The 23,618-nt window shown below is 48.9% G+C and overlaps 1 protein-coding gene across 5 annotated transcripts in view; it reads left to right on the forward strand.

Moving 5' to 3' along the window:
• LOC149866662 (uncharacterized) overlaps positions 1-8,400 on the forward strand; it is a 28,651-nt gene extending 20,251 nt beyond the window's left edge. For all 5 annotated transcript variants that reach the window (XM_090043997.1, XM_090043998.1, XM_090044000.1 and 2 more), the window contains one exon: positions 4,816-8,400. In XM_090043997.1, coding sequence (XP_089900123.1) covers positions 4,845-6,194 — 1,350 coding nt within the window. In that variant the 5' untranslated portion in view covers positions 4,816-4,844 and the 3' untranslated portion in view covers positions 6,195-8,400. The remainder of the gene's footprint in view (positions 1-4,815) is intronic.
• Positions 8,401-23,618: the final 15,218 nt, after the last annotated feature.

Consider the following 23,618-nt stretch of genomic DNA (forward strand, 5'->3'; position numbering starts at 1 on the left):
TAGTGGTCTTAGATCCCTGTCCCCTTCATTCTGAATCCTCACCCTTGTCTTCTGCCCGCATGAGGTGACCTCTCGGTTCCCTCTCTCTCTTCTCCTTCAACTTCGGGCATTCCCTCTTCCAGTGTCCTTTCTCTTTGCAATAAGCACAAGCGTCTGCTCCCACTCTTTCTCCTTTCCCCTTCTGTATCCCAGCCTTCCCAGAGTTCCCTCCAGTTATAGCAGCTGCTAGTACTGCCATCTGTCGCTGAGCCTTTTTATCCTCCTTGCGCTCCTGCACTTGCTCACGATTCCCATACACCTTATATGCAATTTCCACCAACTCTGAAATCGGTTTCCCAGCACCTCCCTCAGTTTTCTGTAACTTCTTACGGATATCAGCAGCAGATTGACCAATAAACATAAGATTTACCATGCGCTGGTTATCTGGGGCTTCTGGATCCAGATCCGAAAACCTGCGAAACGCCTCATACAGCCTCCCAAGGAAAGCTGAGGGATCCTCCTCTCTTCCCTGTCTCACTTCATACAACTCAGACAGATTAGTAACCCGAGGCACTGCCTTTCCCATTGCTTCCACTATAATTCCCAGATACCGTGCACTCAGCTCTCTGCCTTCTGCAGTATGATTATCCCATCTTGGCTCTTCTACAGGGCAGATATCACGCAGAGTACGACCAGCAGCACCCTCTGACTCAACTCTGGCTGCCGCAATACGCTCCACTGTACCCACCACTGTAATCTCCTCTCCTCTGGGGTTAGGAGGGTCTGGAGCATCATCTGGACATCAGCCCAAGTGGGTCGATGAGTCTGCCCAATAGATCGAAACAGGTCCCTCATCTTTTCAGGGTCTTCACGAAAAGAGGGGCTCTGATTTTTCCAGTTAAATAAATCTGAAGTGCTAAATGGGGTGTAGACAAAAGTTGCATTGCCTCCTTCCCCAATAACCTCTCGCATCGGACAGTTCAGCACCGGCTGTGACTCTACAGGCTTGCACAAATAATAACCCTTATTCCCCTATTCAGATGAGGCACTTGGCTGAGGCTTACGCTCTAACTCATTAGGTATGTTTTGGTACGTCGGTGGTGGTCTCTCTAAGGGAGGGGGCGGTGGTGCAGAAGGACTGGACCCCGGGGAGGCATCTGACTCATCTTCGCTACTCAACAGGGCAACCGGAGCACGGGTCCGGTACTCAGCCAATTCAGAATCCCACCCCTCATTAGACTCAGGGAGTACAGGCGGCCCCCTCCGAGTCTTAACAACCATCACATGAGACTTTACTAAGTAATTCTTAATCCAAGGTGGCTGATTTCGAACCACCCACAACCAACAATCAATATAAGGAAACTGATTCCAATACCCATTCTGCATAACAATTTCATGGATAGCTATCACTTCTTTTAGCACAAAGGATCCTTTCGGGGTCCAGTGGACCCCAAATGTTGGCCACTCGAGTTGACAAAACTTAATTAAATCACCTTTTTTCATTTTTACTCCGTAATCGGCCGGCCTTGCAAACTTATTAAAATAACGTAATAAGCACCTTAGAGGGGTATCTGAATTTTCTACACGGGAGCTAGCCGTACCCATTTTGCCCACAAGAGTGCGCCCAAGGCACACCAAATACCAAAAAGTCCCTTACAGCAGATGATTTACCATGAGAGCTGAGCCTAGAGTTCCTCAGCGAACATGCACACCTCCTGCTCTGAACCCAGAACCAAATTGGGCAAAGGGAATTCGTATACTCACTCAGATACCCCAGAGATCTCGATCCAAATCCCAAAATGTGTACCTGAAGACTCCAAAAAAACAAAATTTGCATAGGAGCCCTTAGTGTTCCGGATGTCCCGACTCACGCCTCAAGCCCCCCCTTAGGGCGAGCCAAAAAGAAAGGCTCGGCACGTACCCCCCCCCCGGGGGGGCAGAGACGATGCGCCGACGAACTCCGGAGTCAGCCAAAGAGCCCCCTGTTGGGCGCCAGGATTGATGTAAAAAATCTCTTGGTTGGTTTCTTTGGAGGCTCAATGAATATTAATGATCCTTCAGGCATACATTGTTGGTGATACAAAAGGGTATATATTTGCAAATAGGGTCAGAGAGAGAGACAAAAGATCAAACGCTCTGCCCGCGGGAACACTCATCAGCAGGCTTTTATCCCCTCTCTCCTGAGCACGTGTACAGAAGCAGGAACTCTTACAACTCATTTCCGGTTCATACAAACATGCATGTGAATACGTCACATCATACATCGCATGTGTATTATAATTAACTACTTAAGTATGCGGGGCGGATAGGCTTAATATGTATTAGCTTATTGCGCTTGCCCAGAAAGCACTTGAGGTTATGAAGGGTTTAAATTCAAGGTCAAAATCATAATTATTTTTATCTAGTCTAAGAAATGTGGGAGCCAGGAAAGAAAGTGTGATTTAGTGTAACAAAGAGATAGTAAATTTGCAGAACAAAGAGAGAGTGATACCTTAGTACAAAGAGCCCTTAGTAGTTTTTTTTTCCTTCAATTTCCAAACCCCGCTTCTCTCACCAAGGAGACAAGGAGAGCTAAGCAGCTGTGTTTTTCTAAATCTGCTATTGATAATGAATTTTTAATAATATTTCTAACAACATGACACAGGCCCGTATTATGGTATTGAGTCAGCACTGCTCTGAGGCCTTGTGCAGTGGTTGCTAACTGGAGGACATATGGTTTATTCACTTGAGGATAAGCCAAGGCTGGTGCTTGTACCAAACCTTCCTTAAGGGCTTCAACTGCATCTTATTGCTCCATCCCCACTCATTCCTACAGATCCTTTTTTAGGAGCTTGTACAGAGGAGCTGCTTTTTCTGCCTACTCTTCTATGAACTCCCGAGAAAATCTCATCAGTCCCAGGAATGACCAAAGGATGTTAACATCAGTTGGAGCTGTTAACTTCTGTGTCCTTTATTTGTCTGGGGATCACCCTTCTTGCCCTAAAGTTACACCTAGATAGGAAACCGGTTGCTGACATACCTGTGCCTTCCTAGGGCTCACCTTAAAGCCTGTCCGCTCTATCAGTTGTAGGACCCATGCTAACAATTCTCGATTCTGTTCTTGGGTAATGGAGTATATCAAGATGTCATATTCATATGAACAGTATCCAGCTTGTACCTGTATTGGTCTAGAGCAGGGGTTCTCAATCCCTGGGCCGTGGCCCAGTGCCGGGCTGCAGTGGGTCGGCTGCCAGACTGGAAGTGGCTGTGGACCGGCAAACTGTGGCTCCCCAGTCCCAGGCAGACAGGCTGCAGCTCCTTCTGCAGGGCCCAGGGTAGCGCAGGGTTTGGCCCACTATACATCCTGGAGGTGGAGGTAGCTTTACCTGTCTGTCTGCCGAAAATTCCAGCCACAGTCAGCTGTGATTGCTGGGCCGCATTTTGGTGGGCCACGGCCACTTTGCCAGGCTGCGGCACAAAAACTTTGAGAACCCCTGGCCTAGAAGCAAAAGGAATCAGAACTCATGGTAGAGGTGACATCCCCCAACAGACCAACTAGATTTTTGCAAAGAAAACCCTCCTCAATTGCAAGCTCTCAGACAAAAAGATTTGAGCCAGATAGAGCAAACAGCCCTCTTCTTCCATGAAAGACATTCTTGTCATGCCATAGTCCATAAAAAGCCATAGCCTTGTCCAATTACTAAGGAACAAAGGGATGCATGGAGACATGGCACCTTTATGAGGACTCTGGGATACATATTAATGTGGGACTGTGGGAGCTGCCTGGCTTTGAAGGGCTGCTACCAGGTTTCTGGATGCTCTAGGAGCTCCTGGAAGCCCAGAGAATGGAGGAAGCTGATGCTCATAACTCAGGTACTGGGAGTGTAGCCAGACCACAGAGCCAAGAAGCTGCAGGACTCCAGCTCTAATCGGTAGGTCCTAATGGGAGAATGGCCCCAGATGACCTAAGCCTCTCTTAATGACAACCATGGCAGCCTATTGAGAGACGGGCAGATCAAGGTGTCTGGAAAAACAGTGGCCAGGGGCCTTATAAGCCTAGACCTGTGCTGCCTGAGACTGGTTCTTGCCAGACCCTGAGAGGGAGCTCTGCTGAGAGTTTGAGACTGAAGAGAAGAGCTTTATGTTGCATAATTTATGTTGCTCTTTAAAAGCCATGAGGCATGGGGGTGGCTGAAAGGACAGAGAGAGGACACAGAGACCACCTAGGGAAGGTGCTGAAGCTTTGCTGATTTGGCTTCTGAGGATTAAAGACTGCAAGGAAGAGCAGCCTGGACTCTGTGGGGGCCATAGTCAGGCTGTGCTAAAGGACCAAGAAACCCAGCAGAGGGTGGGGAAGGACCCACAGCCTATTTAGGGAAAATGGCCTGGGAAGACTGAGGGAGAGAAAGAGGTACAAAAATCTCCTCAGCAGAGGAGTGGTTCCAAGCTAGCAAACTACGTAAGCAAGAACAGCCTCCTGCATTTATAACTAGTAACATCAGGCATGACAGGCAAGCTGGAACAGTGCACCAGAGACCCAGACAGGTAAACAGGCCAGAGGAGGGTGCCACGGTGCATCAGACCACCCGAAGCACTCTAGGATTGCTGTACATGGACTAGATTTTGCCCTTAAAGTGGTGCTGGTAAGCACTCAGTGCCATGAGCTCTCCTGTCAGAGTCAAGAGTAATACTTGCATGATGCTGTGCATGCTTCCTGAGGTAAACAGTAATTAAACATTGTAGTCCAGAGAGTTTGGACACACTGGGAGTGAGAGATACCATCCTTGGGAGGACAAGATGATGTGAAAGAGGAAGCTCAATATTGCATGTTAATTTTCCTCATATTTCTTCCTTCAGGTCTCTGTTTTACAACTTCAGGGTCTGCAATGGATGTGGATGCGGAGACTGAACCCCTGCTAGACAGAGATGCTAGAGAGCCCAGCTCTTCCCAGTCCATCACTGCAGGAATCACACTGTATCAAGAAACACAGACACCCCTTGAGGTGCCAGCCCTGACAGCCCATGAGACTCACCACGTCTTCATCAGTTACAGCAGCACAGACTCAGCCTGGGCCCGGGGACTGATCCAGAAGCTAGAGGCCACCCTTCCTAAGCTGAAGGTCTGTTTCCATGAGAGGGATTTCATGCCGGGCAAAACCATAATTGAGAACATGGTTGAGTCCATTCAGGGAAGCCAGAAGATCCTCTTAGTCCTAAGCCCGGACTTTGTCCAGAGCAGGTGGTGCCTGCTGGAGGCCAACCTGTCCATCTTCCGAGACTGCATTGAAAGGAAGCCTGTGATCCCCGTCATGCTGCAGACCTGCTCTGTCCCACTCCACCTCACCCACCTGACCTACCTTGATGCCAGCGATGTGCACTTCTTTGACAAAGTCAGCAAGGTGATCTGCACTCCCAATCACCAGATGCAGAATGCCACCATGGTGCCTTACAACCCCCCATCCCTGTACAATGGGAAAGCTCTGCTGACCTTACATGCAGTTAATGAGGGCTTCCTACTGAAACGATCAGGGGGTATATTCAGTGACATAGTCCCTGACCAGCTGAGCATGGTGAGTGATGATCCTGAATCATACAGGACAGCCATCCAGATGATTAATGAGGTTTCCTTTAGGACGGTCCCTTGTTCTCCTGCCATCTGTTTTTTTGTGATTTGTGTCTGTCTGCTTGTCACCTTAATAGTTTCCTTTTTCATCACTCTCAATAGAGCTCAAGACATAGGGTATTTTGATTCAGAGCGTGATTGTGTTGGGTATATGTTGCTCAGTCTGTTCGTATTCACCGTTGTTGCGCTTGGTAGCTGCATTTACCACTACACAGTTAAATTACCTAATGTGAAACTTCTGGAAATGTCCCAAGCTGCTGGCTTGGCCAACTGCCTGCTGCAGAAGAGCTCCCTACTGATGGGGTGCAAGTCCCACGTAGAACTACATTTTGTCTACATGTCCCTGGAGGGGTGTAGGAGGGAGTTCTCTGAGACCTTTGGGGAGAGCAGCCCCTCTGCTGAAGAGATGTTCCAAAGAGCCCTGCATTATTTCTCTTCTGATTATGCCTGTTGTGTAGCCAAGAAGTATTTCCCCTTCTCCTATGCAGGGGCCATGCCAGGGCACTGGGATAAAGGGCCGTGTTTCTGCCAGTTTGTTTCTCACTGTGTGAGGGAAGGGTCCTGGTGCTGGAATGCTTCTTCTCACTCAGAAAGGAGAGTGAGGAAGAGCTAAGATTTGATTCAAAGTGAGGATATAGATACTAGGCAGGAAATTTGTTCTGGTGCTAGTTATTTAAATATCTACCCCTTCTTTGTTAAGGATGCAATCTTTGTGCGTGGGGGAGGAAGGAATTCTCATCTAGCTCCATTATCCCACCAAGGGAACAATATGCTTGAGGCCAAGCCAGGGACCCTCAGACAACCTTCCTGCTATACATTCAGGTGTCAGAGTGTGGACTATTGATGTGTCTAACTGAAACACCACAAGGACAGGTACAGATTCTGGACTTAGATTAAGTGTACATTATAGATATGTGTCTACAGCTCAAAATAAAATCAATACATGGTAGCCTGGGAAGACACAGCAAAATTTGCAGGTCAGGGCTACGAATATTGGGCTCAACCATATGCAGATAATAGTTTTTTTGTAAAGTGCTAATAATAGTTAAATGCAACAATTGCAGTAACTTGGGGCATTTGTACATATGCAAGTGCCACAGTGCTGGGTGCTTTGAGAACTGCATTGCTTGCAGATGTATATGCCACAAAATGCATATCTGCACTGAGAAAATGGCAGTGGTACTCTATTGAACTAAAATACATAGAAGATGTTTCAGTTCAAAAGTGTACTACTGCCAGTTTCTGCATGCTGACACACATTTTACCACTTATACAACTGCACGCAGTGCAGCACAGTTCATATCAGCTCACGTGGGGAGCAGACTCAATTAATCGAATCTGCTCTAAAGCAGCAGATCTATGGCATGATGTGAGATAAACATGTATGTGTATAAATGTTCTTGATGTTTAACCTTTTGATAAAAATGATATGTAACCAGCTAGAATTCTGTTAAGATGATAGCGTGCTCCTGTTGAGTAGATATGGTAAAAAGGAAATGTTGTAAGCCCCTATTGCCAGCCTTGCCCATTTTTCAAGGGGCCTCAGTTATGCTACAGAAGTGTGACTGAAGTAGAGGACCTCAGAGCTTTTTTTTTTGAATGAGGGCAAGAGTGAACCTTTGTGGACTTGACAACTAGTCTGTTCTGCAGAGGTCAACTTAGACAGAGCAGAAGTCCTGAAGGGAAGCATTATATAAATGCCTTTATAATAATCCAAATATAATTTATCATAACTTCAGAAATTATTGGCAGTAATAACTGAAGTAATCAACTGTGAGATGTAATCTTGCTATAATGAATATGTTTGTGTTAAGCTTCTTGAATAAGATGCAAAATCAAAGCAGCCCTCTTAGTGAAAATCATAAACCAAGGTGAAGTCGGGACAAGCAGCATTGCAAGATGATGAAGGACAGCGGTCAGAAATCGTCCCTTCCAGAATTGTAATTTTCACAAGGACATAAATCTCAACTCCCTGACAACTACTAGTTTATATTTTTTTTTTAAAAAAAAGAAGAAAACCTGATTCTATCCAGTTCCCAAAGTTTCAGTTAAACAAAGACATTGGAATAAACCAATCAGAGACTGTTTAATCAGAATAAGCCATGCATAAATATATGGTATAGAATCAAGGGAAATAGAAGAATTCTAAACATTCAAGACAACCTGCCAATCTGTGTCCTTTCCTGATTTCCGCCCTCCCCTCAAGCACCCTCCCACTTTCCTCCTGAGTCTCCCCAGATGGTATAGATGCGAATCTGCATTCTTCTGTTGTAGGTAGCTAGATAGAACTGGGATATATTTGTTGCTGTGCTTTGAGTTATAAACAATAAAAACTTGGGCCATAAACCCATCTTTTTTGCATCTTTTATAACTTGTGTGGTAGTAACACCCTATCTGCTAAGAGTGGATGGGGAACCATCAGGAAAGATAATAATTAACAGAAGTGAAACTAACTGAATTGTGTATTTAAAAAAGATAATCATTAAGGGAATTGTAACTGCTCTGTTATTTTTGTGCCTAAGCTTGCAAAGGGATCCTGCCCACAATGGGCTGTACTCTTGTTTTTCTAAAGCTGAAATTGTCAGATGGCCCATTGCCATTTCTTAGGGAAATGCTGTCATCCTCATTGCTGAATGGTGAACAGAATCCCAGTAATCAGATCATATCTTCATATCATTTGTGCTTCCTTAGCCACTGCAGGGCTCAGAATTGTCAACTGTCTATAAATTTATGCACAGACCCCCCCCGACCCCCCCCCACTAAAAACACTTGTCCATTAAAAAAATGGAGTTGTTCATAAAAGATAAATAAATAAACAAATAAAAAGGAAAGTGTGAGCTTATTTTAAGATCTCTCGTGGGAATGAGGCGGGAGGCAAGTATTGATGGACAGGCCAAGAAGAGCCATGCTACCTTGTGTTTGAGTGGGAGCACAGCTCAGGGCCCTGCAGGGAGCTCTGTGTTAGTGTTAGAAATATTATTAAAAATGCATTATTAATAGTGTTGTTAGAAAAACACAGCTGTTCGCTCTCCTTGTCTCCTTGGTGGAAGAGGGGGGGGTTGGAGATTGAAGGGAAAAAAAAAAAGGCTACTAAGGGCTCTTTGTACTAAGGTATCACTCTCTCTTTGTTCTGCAAATTTACTATCTCTTTGTTACACTAAATCACACTTTCTTTCATGGCTCCCACATTTCTTAGGCTAGATAAAAATAATTGCGATTTTGGCCTTGAGCTTGAACCTTTTGTAACCTCGAGTTCTTTCTAAGCACGCGTAATAAGCTAATGCATATAAGCCTATCCGCCCCGCATACTTAAGTAGTTAATTATAATACACATGCGATGTATGATGTGACGTATTCACATGCATGTTTGTATGAACCGGAAATGAGTTGTAAGAGTTCCTGCTTCTCTACACGTGCTCAGGAGAGAGGGGATAAAAGCCTGCTGATGAGTGTTCCCCGCGGGCAGAGTGTTTGATCTTTTGTCTCTCTCTCTGACCCTATTTGCAAATATATACTGTCGCGGGGCACTCCCGCGCCCCACTCCTAAGGAGATGCCCAGGAAGAGGAGAGGCCTGGAGCAACACAGATGGGGGTTGCTGGGGCAACCAGGCCGGTCATGTGGCCAGGAGGGGGCAGGGCCAGGCCCTTATAAACAGCTAGGCCAAAGCCTAGGGAACAGTTCCCTTCTGGCTGCCGCAGCCGCAGGAGCAGGAGCTCTGCGGCTGAGCTGAGCGGCCGGGGTTAGTGGCTACTACTTCATCGCGCTAACCGGCTGCAATGATGCAGGGAACAGGATCGCCCTAACTGGAGGTAGGATTGAGAGCCCTGGCGGGGCTTGGAGTTATTAGGCGTGTGGAGCCTTTGCTTATGTTATAGCCAGATGGCTTGAGTGTTTAGTTATAGTTACATCCGGAGGACCGGGGAGGCTGTAGGGGAGCGAGGAGGCCTCAAGGGGAGCTTCCCCACAGCTTGGGGGTTCCCAGTGCCCAGTTGGGCATAGTGCCAGGGGCACTATTGTCGGTGCGATAGGGCACCATATTGCGCCGGCGAGGCGCAGGGTGCGGGGTTACAGACCCCGGCCCATAAGGGCGGTGTTTAGCCCCGGAGCGGGGCAGAGACAGTGCGCGAGGCGCAGAGTCAGCCTCGAGAGGGCAAGGCCCCTGGAGCGGGGCAGAGACAGGGCGCGGAGAGCGCGGTGCACAGGCCCCAGAGAGGGCGAGGCCCGCAGAGGGCGCGGCGCGGAGAGCGCGGTGCACAGGCCCCAGAGAGGGCGAGGCCCGTAGAGGGCGCGGCGCGGAGGGCGCGGCGCGGAGAGCGCGGTACAGGCCCCAGAGAGGGCGAGACCCGGAGAGGGCGCAGAACAGGAAGGGGACCAGACAACGTCCCCCGGGACAGCTGCGAGGCTTGGGGCGTGCTAAAGGGGAGGTTTTGGAGGCACGCATTTACCCATAAGGCTGGAGAAGAGGACCCCACTTTGGAGCGGTAGTGATACCATTGCGGTGCCGTTAGGTGCGAGTAGGCAGCCTCCCATACTGAACCAATAAGATCTAAGACGTGGCGGGCGAGTAGAGGGTGTCAGACCACCCTAATTGGCACGGCAAAGGGGCGCTCGCGAGCTCACGGCCGCTCGTGGGGCCATCCGTGACAAAGTGGTGCATTGGCCGGGAAGCCGGCCGTGCGCGGGCAGGAAGCCCGTGTCCCGTTAGAGGGATAGAGAACCCAGGGCTAAACTAGTAGTCGGACTCTTATAGTGAGAGGAGAGTGCCGCAGTTTAGTGGTGGGGCAACGGGAAGATACCCATTGCTAAGAATTGGGGAGGAAAGACTGAGGCCCGGACCCAAGGCAGATAAGGGTAGGGCTAATAATGTCTCAGAAGAAAAAGCCGAACGGCCAGGGGCCAGAGAATTTTGTTGACCTGCTAAAAATAGAGGGAATGAAAGAAAAGATGGCCCTACTGGAGCGTGACCTGGCCCTAGCAGAAGCCCAGAGAAAGAGGGCCGAGGCGAAAGTGGTGACACTCAATCAGCAACTGTCGCCGAGTAAGAAAGAAGGGGCGACAAAAGAGATTAGACGCCTGATGGCGGCAGAGGCAGATAGGACTCGAGAAATAGAAAGGTTGCTGGCCCAAGAAATCCAGAAAGGTCAGGAGAGGGAAAGAAGGTTGCAGGAGATGCAAGAGAATATGGAGGCCTGGTTGGCACGGTCTCCTGAGGGTGGGACCATACCTATAAAAGAACAGCGGGAGGCCCAACAAAAACTAAATGTAGCCAAAACCCTAATAGAGGCCCTTCAAAAGGAAGTCCGTGACCAGGTGAACGAGATAGAGGAGCTACGGGCCGACAGAGAGAAGTGGCAGGAGGGCTGTTTGGAGGCCGAACAGGAGGTCAGACAGCTACGGGAAGAGCGGAACCAATCCCGGGCCCAAATAGAGGAGGAGAGTACAATAGTGGGGCAGGAGATGGAGAAAGTAAAAGCCTTCCTGAAGAATTATGAGGAGCTACAGGAACAATGTCAGTCCCTGCAGGAAGAACTAGGGGAACAAGAAAAGGAAAAGGAGGAGTTAAGGGTTCAGGTGCAGAACTTGCGAGTAGAAAATAATCATATAAAAGAACAGGCCCTGTCATTGGAGATTCTCTTAAGAAATAGCCAGGGTAAAGAGACAGAATTGGCTATCGACAAGAAACAGCTACAAGAAGAGAAACAGATGTTGGAGGGAAAGATACAGGGGCTCCTGGAGGCCAAGGACCAACTAACCTTAGAGATTCGCGAGGTTAGGGAAACTGAAGGGCTAAAGGCCAAGACCCTAGTAGAACAGGAGGTGCAGACCTTGGAGAACATGAGCCCGCTAAGGCAACAGCTAGGAGAGCTTGAAGAGCCACTAGGCCGAGAAAGAAAGGCTGTCGAGGAGGAGATGCGAGAAGAAGAGCGGCTCATGAAAGCCCTCAAGTCCATGGAGATAAGCATGGGGGAGGCTGGGTCTAAGTTAAGGCAAGGCCTAAAGAAAGAAGGGTGCCCCACAATGGAGAACCCGGGAGACCCTGGAAAGGGAGTTGGACCAGAGCACCCTGGGAGGAGTGCTGAGGTTGAAGATTTTCTCGCGGGGAAACTAGAGGCCTTAAAGAAAGAGGTTCTACTGACTGCTCAAGAATATTGGGACCTCAGATGGGGCCAGTGGCAGGAACGTCATGCCCAAGTAATGAGCCAATTGAGGGAACAACTTGGGGGCATGACTTGGCGGCAGAGTAAGGAAGGAGGAGCCATACGGGACACCGAAAAGCGAGAAACAGCCGATCTAGCAGGGAGGGTAGGAACGGTGTCAGCTGAACGTACTTCCCCTCAAAGGAAGTCCTTGCACCCGAGAGACAAAGGGAAGGCAGCAGGAGTCTCCCATCTGAGACAGCAGAATACAGAAAGCGGGTCAGTAAACGGAGGCATAGCCCAGCCCCAGAGAACGGATGGAGGCGAGGGGCAAGGTAGAAGGAAGACGGAGCCGCCGGGTAAAGGTAGAGAGAAGAAGAGGAAGAGATCTCAACTTTATGTGAACGGTCTGCCCAGGAAAACCTCCTGGAGGGTACTGAAGAGAACCCTCGAGGCCAGAATAGGCAGGGTGGCCTTCGTGGAAATTTATAAAGGACCCCGAGGGCGGCCCACAGGTCGGGGGAGAATCGAGTTCTGCACAGAGGAAGATGCAAGAAAGGCGCTGAGCTGTCAGTGGGAGATCTGGGGCAAACTCCAGGATTTCCAAGATGGGGAAACAAGAGCTAGAACTTCACCAGCTGCAGTGAAGGAAGAACCCATGAGGTTGGACAAGAGAAGGAGTCTCCAGGGACTAGGCAGAAACTCAGCTAGCGTGGTAGGTAAAGTACCGAGGCCAGCGAAGGTGGGGGGGCTACCTGTGGCGGGTACGGCCCAGGAAATCCCACTTGTTGCCCCTCGGGTAAAAGGCGGGTAGGAGGCGCCTCAAAACCTCCGCCTCTAAGATACGCTGCTGGATACCTGCCGAAAGACCAAGAAAAGAACTTTAGAGGGAGAACACTGCCTGGAGAATGGAAGACCGGCCCGGTGAGTGTTGAACTTAAGCGGGGGGGTTGTGTCGCGGGGCACTCCCGCGCCCCGCTCCTAAGGAGATGCCCAGGAAGAGGAGAGGCCTGGAGCAACACAGATGGGGGTTGCTGGGGCAACCAGGCCGGTCATGTGGCCAGGAGGGGGCAGGGCCAGGCCCTTATAAACAGCTAGGCCAAAGCCTAGGGAACAGTTCCCTTCTGGCTGCCGCAGCCGCAGGAGCAGGAGCTCTGCGGCTGAGCTGAGCGGCCGGGGTTAGTGGCTACTACTTCATCGCGCTAACCGGCTGCAATGATGCAGGGAACAGGATCGCCCTAACTGGAGGTAGGATTGAGAGCCCTGGCGGGGCTTGGAGTTATTAGGCGTGTGGAGCCTTTGCTTATGTTATAGCCAGATGGCTTGAGTGTTTAGTTATAGTTACATCCGGAGGACCGGGGAGGCTGTAGGGGAGCGAGGAGGCCTCAAGGGGAGCTTCCCCACAGCTTGGGGGTTCCCAGTGCCCAGTTGGGCATAGTGCCAGGGGCACTATTGTCGGTGCGATAGGGCACCATATTGCGCCGGCGAGGCGCAGGGTGCGGGGTTACAGACCCCGGCCCATAAGGGCGGTGTTTAGCCCCGGAGCGGGGCAGAGACAGTGCGCGAGGCGCAGAGTCAGCCTCGAGAGGGCAAGGCCCCTGGAGCGGGGCAGAGACAGGGCGCGGAGAGCGCGGTGCACAGGCCCCAGAGAGGGCGAGGCCCGCAGAGGGCGCGGCGCGGAGAGCGCGGTGCACAGGCCCCAGAGAGGGCGAGGCCCGTAGAGGGCGCGGCGCGGAGGGCGCGGCGCGGAGAGCGCGGTACAGGCCCCAGAGAGGGCGAGACCCGGAGAGGGCGCAGAACAGGAAGGGGACCAGACAACGTCCCCCGGGACAGCTGCGAGGCTTGGGGCGTGCTAAAGGGGAGGTTTTGGAGGCACGCATTTACCCATAAGGCTGGAGAAGAGGACCCCACTTTGGAGCGGTAGTGATACCATTGCGGTGCCGTTAGGTGCGAGTAGGCAGCCTCCCATACTGAACCAATAAGATCTAAGACGTGGCGGGCGAGTAGAGGGTGTCAGACCACCCTAATTGGCACGGCAAAGGGGCGCTCGCGAGCTCACGGCCGCTCGCGGGGCCATCCGTGACATATACCTTTTGTATTGCTAATGGAGTGTGTCTGTGACTGAGAGTTTTTTTCGCCTCCCGAGAAACGAACCATAGCAGATTTCTGCAACATTAGGACTCTGTGGCCCAAATGAGCTTTTGTGGCCTCCTGAGTCTCCCCAGGTTCCTGAGTCTTCCCAGCCAGGCACTGCTGCTGAATCCTGCCCATTGCTGACCTGTAATGACCTGCCTCAAAGGCAAGAAGGACCATATGGCCCCAGGCAATCTGCAGCACTGGGAAAGACAGGGACAACGTGGTGTGGATGACATGGAGTTGTGGGGCTGGGAGTGGGGAGAGGCAGTAGGTGAGACTCTGTGGCAGCAAGTAGAGGCAGAGCCATCAGGGTAAAAATGGGGTTAGTGGGCAACAGGGTGCAGTGGATTTGAGTAGGGAGCTCCTGGGGTACGGGCAACACAGTGTAAAACCACTGCTGCAGTCAGGTAAGTTTTGGGAGTTTAACATTAACCAAAATTTGAACCCAGTCCTTGTTACTTCCATCCAGGGCCTGGCAGAAGGTTTACATTTATATAATGTAAAACATCCACCAGTTAAAATATTTGGTTGTCAGTAAAAAGAGTGCTCAGTAAAAAGCTGCTGTGTAGATGTAAGAAGATGCATTGACTGTTCTGGGACTTAGTCACTATGTGGCTTTGATTGTATCTTGTTCAACGTGTCTGTTTCAAAACCTGGCTCCTTTTCTTCATACCCCTCTCCTTTCTATTGCTGGGCCATCTCTGACTTGGGAGTCAGAATGGCTAATGGCAATCTTAAAAGCTCTTTTTGTTAAATTGTCTGAGAACACTTTTGTTTGTTTTCCAGGCAGTTGTGAAATGAAGCTCATTGCCAGACTTGCTAACTTAACAAAAAGCTTGGTCTGGCCAAGGAGTGAGAGTCCATTAGGGAATTACTTTTATTGGCGCTGTTATCAATATCACCTAGGGACTCTATATATAAACTCATTGCAAAAAAGCAGTCTGTGCTGTTGTCTCAGCCTCTGCAGCATGCAGTTTTCTGTGGTACCTGCTAAATCACTCTGTGCAGAATGTAGTTATTTAAAAATGAACTGACATGGACCACCCTTTTCTGATTGACGCCTGTCCTCTTTTCCTTCACAGCTCTCCTTAAAGACACACCCTATGGGGCCAGCCAGCCTCAGGTTTTCCTCAGAAGTGTGAATGAAAATAGATGCTTCAAAATATAACCCTTCCCAGTGGCAAATCATGAGCCAAAGTGGGCATGCTCTTCTCCCTCCCTTCCTCCCTCTGAACTCTATGTATGGCTTCAGCTTCTCTCAGTCACTCTGTTTGTTCTTTCTCCATCTAAGGAACTGAGGATTTATGCAGAGATTTTGCTTCATTTAGACAGAATCAGATCCAAATTGAACTGGGGTGGAATTAGACACTGAGGAAGCCTTTCAAGTTTGCTTCTGAGCATGTGCCATGAGTCCATAGGTGCCCCCAAGACCCACACTGAATTCCACCTGTTCTCCATGTAAGAAGGTTTTGGTGCCTAAGCGTGATCGTGGCCTGCCCTGCTGGAGTCTCGGAGAAACTGTTAATGCACAAGATGAGTGTGCTGGTTGCTTTTTTATGACTTGCTTTTAATGTTAAGATGATGATGTGTTATAAAAGGAGTTCTGTTAGTGCATCTTTGGGGACCTGAGAAAGGTAGAACTGACTCATAGTTTCATAGTTTCTAGGGCTGGAAGGGACCTGAGCAAATTATCAAGTCCGACTCCTTGCCATGGCAGGAAAGAGTACTGGGGTCAAACGACCCCAGCAAGGTGTACATCAAGCCTCCTCTTAAAGACCCCCAGGGTAGGAGCCAGCACCACTTCTCTTTCAAGTTGGTTCCAGATGCTAGCCGCCTTGACCGTGAAGTAGCACCTCCTGATATCTAGCCTAAAACTACCTTTTGCCAGCTTGTGATGGATGCTTTAGTACATGAAGCCCACTTAGCCCAATAGGTGGAACAGGATCTGTCCCTTATTATTTTCAGTTACTATGCATTAGGTTTTTTTATAGCACTTTTTCTTCTAGTAGTGGGTCCTCTCCTACATGTGCTGTAAGTGTGCGATATAGTAACCCAGCTCTAAACTTCTTACACACTCTGACCAAGTCATAACTAGACAGTACTATGCCCTGGAATGGGGGGAGGGCGAATTTTGCTGTTTTGTTGGGTGTTTTCACTGTAGACCCATGCACGGAGCAGCCATTTAAACCAAAATTTTCAACAGCCAAAAAAAATTAAGTGAAAATTCCTGTTACAGCAGCAAAGCTCCAGGTGTTACAGCTACACCGTACACAACTGCTGACATTGCCCTTCCTGCTGCCAATGCTGGAACAGGACCTGCAACATGAAAGGTGCAGGGTGCAGAGGGAGATGTACCCCACTAGCTCTATACCAGCACACCCCTTTAGGCAGTATCTGAGACTCATGTTCTGCTTGCCAACCTAATGTTACGCTATGGCAAGGATCTCAAATTCATCTGGCCCTGTGACCTGGATGAGTGGCATGGATCCAGTCTACAGGCCGGATCAGGGTCACCTCCCTCCTCCCCCACAACTTCCCTGGTCCAGCAGAGGCAGCATCTATCTGGGCCAGCATAGAATTCTGTCCCAAGCAGGTGACATGAGTGGTGCAGGCCAGGACCTGGCCCTGGCAAGTACTGGAGTATGTCCCAGGCACTGTGTGCAAGGATGGTCCAGTGCAGCCAAAGGGGCAGCACCAGGGCCTAGATTATGGGGCTCTGAGGGCTGGATTCATCCCACAGGCTATGTGTTTGATATCCCTGTATTCCTTCATTCTGAGCTAGCCACAAGATCACTCTAAGGATGCTGTTGAGACTAGATATAGGAAACATACTTCATGCTGAGGTGTTGCCACCCCCCCCCCGGATATGTGCTCTTCTGGGCCCAAAATCTGAGCAGCATTCTCAACTCAACTAACCCAGTATGTCATTTTATATGCATGACCCTGAATGACTAGGTTATTCACTGCATGCAGTATATATAAGTGCATGCAGTGCAAGAGGAATTGAAACCATAGCTGTAGAGTCTCTGTTCTTTGAGGCCATGGCACAGACCCCTGTGCACCAATTCAGCCCCTGAGTGGATGAAGGCATGTGACCATAATCCATCCTGCTTAACTGCCTGAGAAAAATGTCTTCCCACTTGACAACTTGTCATAATTTTAGCATTAAAACTAAGTCACAAAAAAGTGAGAAGGAGCAGGGGGCCTGCCTGCTTTTGTGTCAACTGTTTTTCAAGGACTTGGCTAGGATGGACTATGATAACTCTTAGGCACCTAACAGGTGGAATCGGATCAGGCCCAACATATCCAGTTAAATAGCAAAAGGGCAGTATTATACACCTGTCTGATTCTGCATCCTGCTCCTCGGATCCTCATAAAACCAACAAGGGTAACAACTCATGTGCAAACATTTGGTCTAAGTGACTGGTGAAATGATTTAGACTAGGACCCAGATGCAACTCTCCCCTCAGTGGCTAACTAGAACTGGCATAGCCAACTTCTTATGCTATGTGACATTTTGAGCCAGTTATGCAGTTTCCAGGTCACACCTTGTTCTCTCTGAGTGCGCTCAAAGAATCTGCTCCAGCCACTTACACTCTCTATTGTGCTCCCTTTCTGGGAGGCATGTAAACTCTGCAAGTCCCTGAGGTGTTTCAGAAAAAAGCAGGAGTAGACATTGTTTAACCCTGGAGAAGGTGGGGACCTGCAATATGGGCTAAGAACCTAGGTCATGCTGTGTTGTGGGGGGCCAGGTCTTGGGGTCACCCAGGGTCAGAAGCTGTAACCAAAATCCACGAGAAGTGTGGAGAGTCTGAGGGCAGGGAAGCCAAAAAACCAGAAGATCCAGCTGGGGAACTTAGTCAGAGAACCAGAGGGTCAGGCAGAGCACAGGGTCAGGAGGCCAGCTGGGTCAGGTCTTCAGGAAATCAAACTAGACTACGGTTTGGGAGACAAAGGGTCAGGCCAAACTCAGGGTCCACAGGCAAACCAGAGGGAGGTGTATGCCACTAGCTCAGGTAGCCAGATAATCCATCAGAGACAGAAACGAAGGATGAGGCAGCTTGGTGTGACACCAGTAGGTGTTGTAGGGCTTACTGCTACAGCCAAGAGCTCATTTATCTACAGGCGGTGACAAGATGGACCCTTATCTCAGATCACTTGGTCTGCCAGGAGAATGATCTTATTTCTCTTTCCTGCCATGACTAGTTGTTATACTTTTATTAGGACGCAATACCCCATGGTGATCTTACAGGTCCCAATCTTTGTCTTCTTCTGTCAGGCTACAAACCCCCCCTTCACCCCACCCTAGCCACTGCAGATGGAAGTATCTCTGTGGCCTGATATTATGAGGCCTGTTTCTCTAAAGAAAAAGTCCTCTGCAGCCTGCAACCTGGCTGACCAAAGCCCCAGTTTGACTCGTGCCTAATTTAAGGGGGTGCACCTTAACTGGGCTCAGCACAACACAGACACAACTGTCTCGGCCCCTCTTTTTAAAGTAGTCTGTTCCCCTCGCTCTGTGGTCAGTCTCTAGTACAGGTTTCCCTCACCAACTGCTGGGATTAGGTTCTTGAAAGTTCCCATGCTCGGCAGAACCATGGTTGGCAAGACAAAAGGCTTATGGGAAAAATGGCAGGTGGTGGACTGATAAGTGACCATGGAAAACCGTGGTTACTCAAAACTGTATACTGCAGTAGCCAAAATGGTATATAGAATATTAAGCATGGACAGTCAAAATCATGGTTGGCAAAACCGCGGTTGGTGAGGGAAACCTGTATTCCAAAATCAATGACTCTAGTGCTGCCTGCTTAGGATTTGCATGTGTCTAGCGGTGAGTAAGCACAGTCCATTGCTAGGAACTCTCTTCTGAGCAAAACCGACACCCGGGTGTCTCTGACCTTAGAAGGAGCTCGTTATGTCTTTTTCCCACCAGGATCCTTAGCAGCCACTCTATCTTTAAGTGTCCTCTATTTTGAAGTCGCTCCCACAGTGTTTTTCAGGCAGGGTCAGTCTCCAGCTGCAATCTCCTTAGCTGATCATGCTGCAAACTCCCTTTACTTTTGTTTCCCCTCTTAATCGCTGCTTGCCACTCTCCCTGGCCTGGTTCCCACAGATGCTGCCAGTACCTTCCGCGGCGGGGGGATGAGTGCTGACCAGGGGTCGGTGACCGGCCTCAGATGCTGGTGGCAGTGTTGGGGGGGTGGGGGGGTTGTTGGCAAGCAGCGTCCTCCCGCAAGCACTGCCGACAGTATCGGCGATGCCTTTTCATAGGGGTGCACCACCATACTCAGGGGGTGCATGTGTACCTGTGTGCATCCCCTACATGTCACCAGTGACCTCAGGGGCTCTGTTTACCTTCTTTTACTCCTTCACACCTGGGTACAAAGTTAACCTTGTTGCCCAGGCACTCTTCCAGCTCCGGGGTTTTATAGAAAGGGGTAAAGGATTAAGTGACCCTGGCCGGCCACTCTGATGGCAAGGTGTGGACAGGTGGCTAGGCCGACATAACAGGTTCTGACCACCCACATCCACCCCAGGGGGTGGCAGCCTGGGGCATGTGGCTGTGCCAAGCAAGCTGAGGCTCCAGGTCCAAGGTCACAACCTGACTCCTAGTGGTTAAGGCATCTGCCCAGATTCTAAGGCCCCTTTCCCAAAGAAGCTCAAAGCTGCGTCTCCCTCTTCCCTGCAAAGTGCTCTCATTATGAGGCCATAGACCAGGCATTGCCTAAAGCACCTTCCAATGCTCCTCTGGAAGCTGATCTGCTAAGCAGCAAGAAGGGGAAGAAATGTGGAGCCAAGAGACAAGCAAGGCAGCCTAGGTGTGGCTCAGTAGGACCAGCTTTGCTCTGGAAAGGCCCTGTGTTCTGGAACCTGCTCCTTCCTCCCCCTCCCCATTCATGGATATGCATTGGATATAGGGGATAGGCAGCCCTGGGGTAGCTTCTGCCCCAGTGAGGCAGGTTTCTGAACTCCAGGCCCCATCTCCTCGAGGCAGGCCTGCTTGCCTTTCTTTGGCGACATATCTTCCACTGCCCAGTGGCTCTGTGTGCATGGTCAGGTGATTCTGTTTCCCTACACAAATGCCTAGCCTGAGGACTGCCCTCTGGTCAGCTGCAGACTGTGTATAAGAGCCCATGACTGTAATTTCAGATGGGCTTGGACACAGGCATGGGTGAACCAGGCAGCCACCTGGGGCCCGGACAGAAAGGGGGCCTGAAAATGGATATGTTTTGTTTATTATTATTATCATTATCTCTGGCGAAGGGGGGGGGTGGAGGGGGGCAATACTAAAAGTTTGCCCGGCGCTGCCATGAATCTAGGTACAGTGCTGATTACAGAGCTACTACATCCATAAGACTTAGGCATGTAAACTGACTAGGATTTGGACTGTATTGTATAACAGAAAACAAATTGCCCTCTTTTTGAATAAGACTTTGAATGTATATTCGTGCTAAATTTTATGAAATAAGAGGCTGTGTCCAGATGAGCGTAGCTGTGTGGTATGTGGTGCCGCAGACACATCTGTGCTGCCACATACTTCACTTTCGCATGTTCTCTGTGCTGCAGGGAAGTAGCACGAGGAGAAAGGCGGTTTGACCCCTGGATATCCATTAAGGGCCTTTTTAATATGTGCTGTGGGGTGCAGACCTGGGCGCTTTAATGAGTAAGCTGCACTAATTAAAAGTTACGTGCCACATGTATCACGTGTATCAGCATGTCATGTGTATCCGCAGCACAGCGAATCCGCATGCTGAAAAAATGGCAGCGAGGCACTTTGAACTAAAGCTCATCGAATGTGTTTTATTTCAAAGAGCCCCGCTGCCAATTTGTCAGCGTGGAGATGCATTGCGCCGCTGATACACGTGACACGGAAGGCTGCTGGAGTGTGTCATTTTCTGTGCTCCAGCTGACTCCATTAATTGATTCTTTTCTGACATGCTGGATTTCCAGTGCATCGGAGCAGGCTCCGGCCACACGTATAGGAGCCCTATCTGACTGGGGATACTTCACTTAAAAAATGGAACTCAGTCAGAACCTCAGACAACAGGAAGTGGCCTTTGCTTGCTTTTCTCTGCTTTCTCCCAGGTCTTTTAAGACAGCAGTGCTGACCGCATGTACCAGAGCTAACACTAACAGAGCCAGCATCCCCTCCTCATATATCTCAGTACAACAAATTTGTCAGTCTGGGGGGGGCCTGAACACTAAGAGGGAATCATGCTCATACAAACTGGTGATGTCTACAGAGACAGAAAACACTGTAGGTATAAATAGGAGAGAATGTACAGGAAGCAAGCCACTGCTTAGAAGAAAATCAATGTAAAGTGGAGAAGACTGCAGTTCTTTGTCCTTTGCATCCCTCGGATTGAATTAGGGGCTGTGGAAGGGAATAAACAGTACAGTACATGCCATTACAGCTATTTGCATTTCTTGGCTTCCTCAGAAGTCATGATCGTACTTCCTTTATGAATGTGCCCTCTCACCCCTCTCTTTCTCAGCAGCACATCTTCACAATCTTCCTCTTTTGAATCACCCTGCAGGCTGAGGCTCTGACCAAGAGACACTTATACAACACTGCCTCCAAACTTCCTGCTGCTATGGACTGCGTAGTTTATCAGCTAATTTCATGATTCTGATTAATCCAGGAAGCTAAGGTGTGAGAATACAGCAAGCACAGGGCTTTTTATTCGGGTACGAACTGCTGATGCAACTAACATAAAAAGCCTCAAGCTCAGCTCTGAATTCTGGTACCCTCAAGCCTGGGACAAGGTTGTGTCTCTAGAAAGATCTGCATGATGGCTGGTGAAAAATTTATCATCTACAAAAAGTCACTCTAAACAAAATAAAAATTCCCTTTTTTTATTAAAGTCTGCCAGGTTTTCATGAAGACAACTCCCTAAAACTCCCAAAAAGATTTTGTTTTGTTTTTGACAGTTGAAAACCAAGCCACTTTGATTTTTCACAAATTTTTTTAAAAAAAGGAAAAAGAAATCTGTTTAGGGTCTTTGATTACAACAACTTCTATAACATATGTTAAGAAAAAATTAAGAAATTTTATTTAAAAAAATTAATGGGAAATTGAAAATATTTCTTGATCAGCTATAGCCCTCAATCTGAATATGGTTAGATAACTCAGAAGAAAAGACACCTGAGTCCAGTCTCTACTCCAGTGTTTACCACTGCTGTCTCTGGTTGTAAAGGTTTAAAGAAATCCACACAAGTTAAACTGCATGCGTGCAGCTAGTTTGGGTAATGTTCTGTTTCTTTTTGGCCATCTAAGTGGCCATTTTTTAGTCCTCTACAATTGCATTTTTGGCAGTGATGCACCCAGAGAAATCCTATTCCTGGATGCTTAGCCCTGCACATGTAGGTGACTCATGTACGCATACAGACTGTACATAGGCAGTAGGCTATGCATTGGCCCCATACATACCTGGGCTCATATGATACCTTTTGTGGACATCCTGAAAATGTGGTAAACCAAAACCCATGACTAGCAAGACAGACTCAGGAACAGAGGAGCATTTTCTCTAATGACTATATTAAACACAAAGGGCAATAGCTCAGTTTCTAAAGGAGTACCACAGTAAGGACTAGATAATGATTGATCTGTGTCACAGAAGTTAGTGTGTTGCACTAGGGAGCCAGGGACACTGAGGTTTAATTCTGCTCTGAGGGACAGGGTGCAAGACATCATGTCTTCTGGCTTGTTGGCAGTTCCTTAGCCACTGAGCTACTAGGGACAAAAAAAAAAAGCACAAGGCTGGGCTTTCCCCCTCCCTCTTAGATTACAGGTTTGTTTTATCTGATGTGAGTGGAGTCAGCTGCAGCTATTCCCAACCTGTGGTATGGGTACCACTACGCAAACAACCTGTCAGCAGTACACATTAACAGATTAATTATAATTGCTTTGTATGACAAAAATGTGCTGGTGGTACTTAAGGTTGTATCATTTTAAATTGGTGATGCACAATCTACCACTGAGTTAGAGGGAGCACAGACACTGCAGTGTACTGGGAGCTCTGTATGGTTCCTGCTGCATCCCTTCTCATTTCTCCAAGTCACTTCTTCTCCAGGATACGAACTGAGGGAACATTGTTCTGTACAGTCCAAATCTAGATAATGCCTTTAAGCAATGGCCTATGTGCAGGGGAGGAGGGCAGAGTCAGGGATACACTGCCTTGGGAGCACCAGGCTGCCTCCATCAGAATTCGTTTCAGAAAGCAATCACCATTAATCAGCTGCAGTCTGAAGCGTGCTCCTTTCCCTTAGCCTTGCAGTTCCAGGGGGTGATGTCATGGGGCTGGGACCGTGGCCTCAAGGTTCACCATGAATACCCACGCTGCCCCCCATTGTGGGAACTAACACACACCTCCAGGGGCTCTGGGGAAGGGTGTTGGCTCTGCTCTGTGAGGGCCCATGTGGCAGACATGCCGAGCCATATATTAGTACAGCCACCCAATCAGACGAAGAGAGAGATTTTTCAACTTAGGTTTGACTGTATAGCAAAAATGATGTTGTGACTTCCCAGGCTCAGCCTTAGGCATATTCTCCCCAGTATATTTGATGGGTAAATTGAGTTAGAGGAGAATTCCTTACTCTCCCTCTCCCCCAAGTACTGTTTGTCCTTAGCAAAGAAAGGACAAGTGTCTAGGGTTAGGAAGAGCTAGACACTCTTCCACCCCCATGCACATAGTGTCCACTTTTCATGGTCCCTATACTCAATGACAGGCCAGATCTTTGTCTCTTTCTATCTCCCCCCTCAGTG

The sequence above is a fragment of the Crocodylus siamensis genome, chromosome 4 (assembly GCF_052110815.1).
Source record: "Crocodylus siamensis isolate JL-2025a chromosome 4, ASM5211081v1, whole genome shotgun sequence".
NCBI lineage: Eukaryota > Metazoa > Chordata > Crocodylia > Crocodylidae > Crocodylus > Crocodylus siamensis.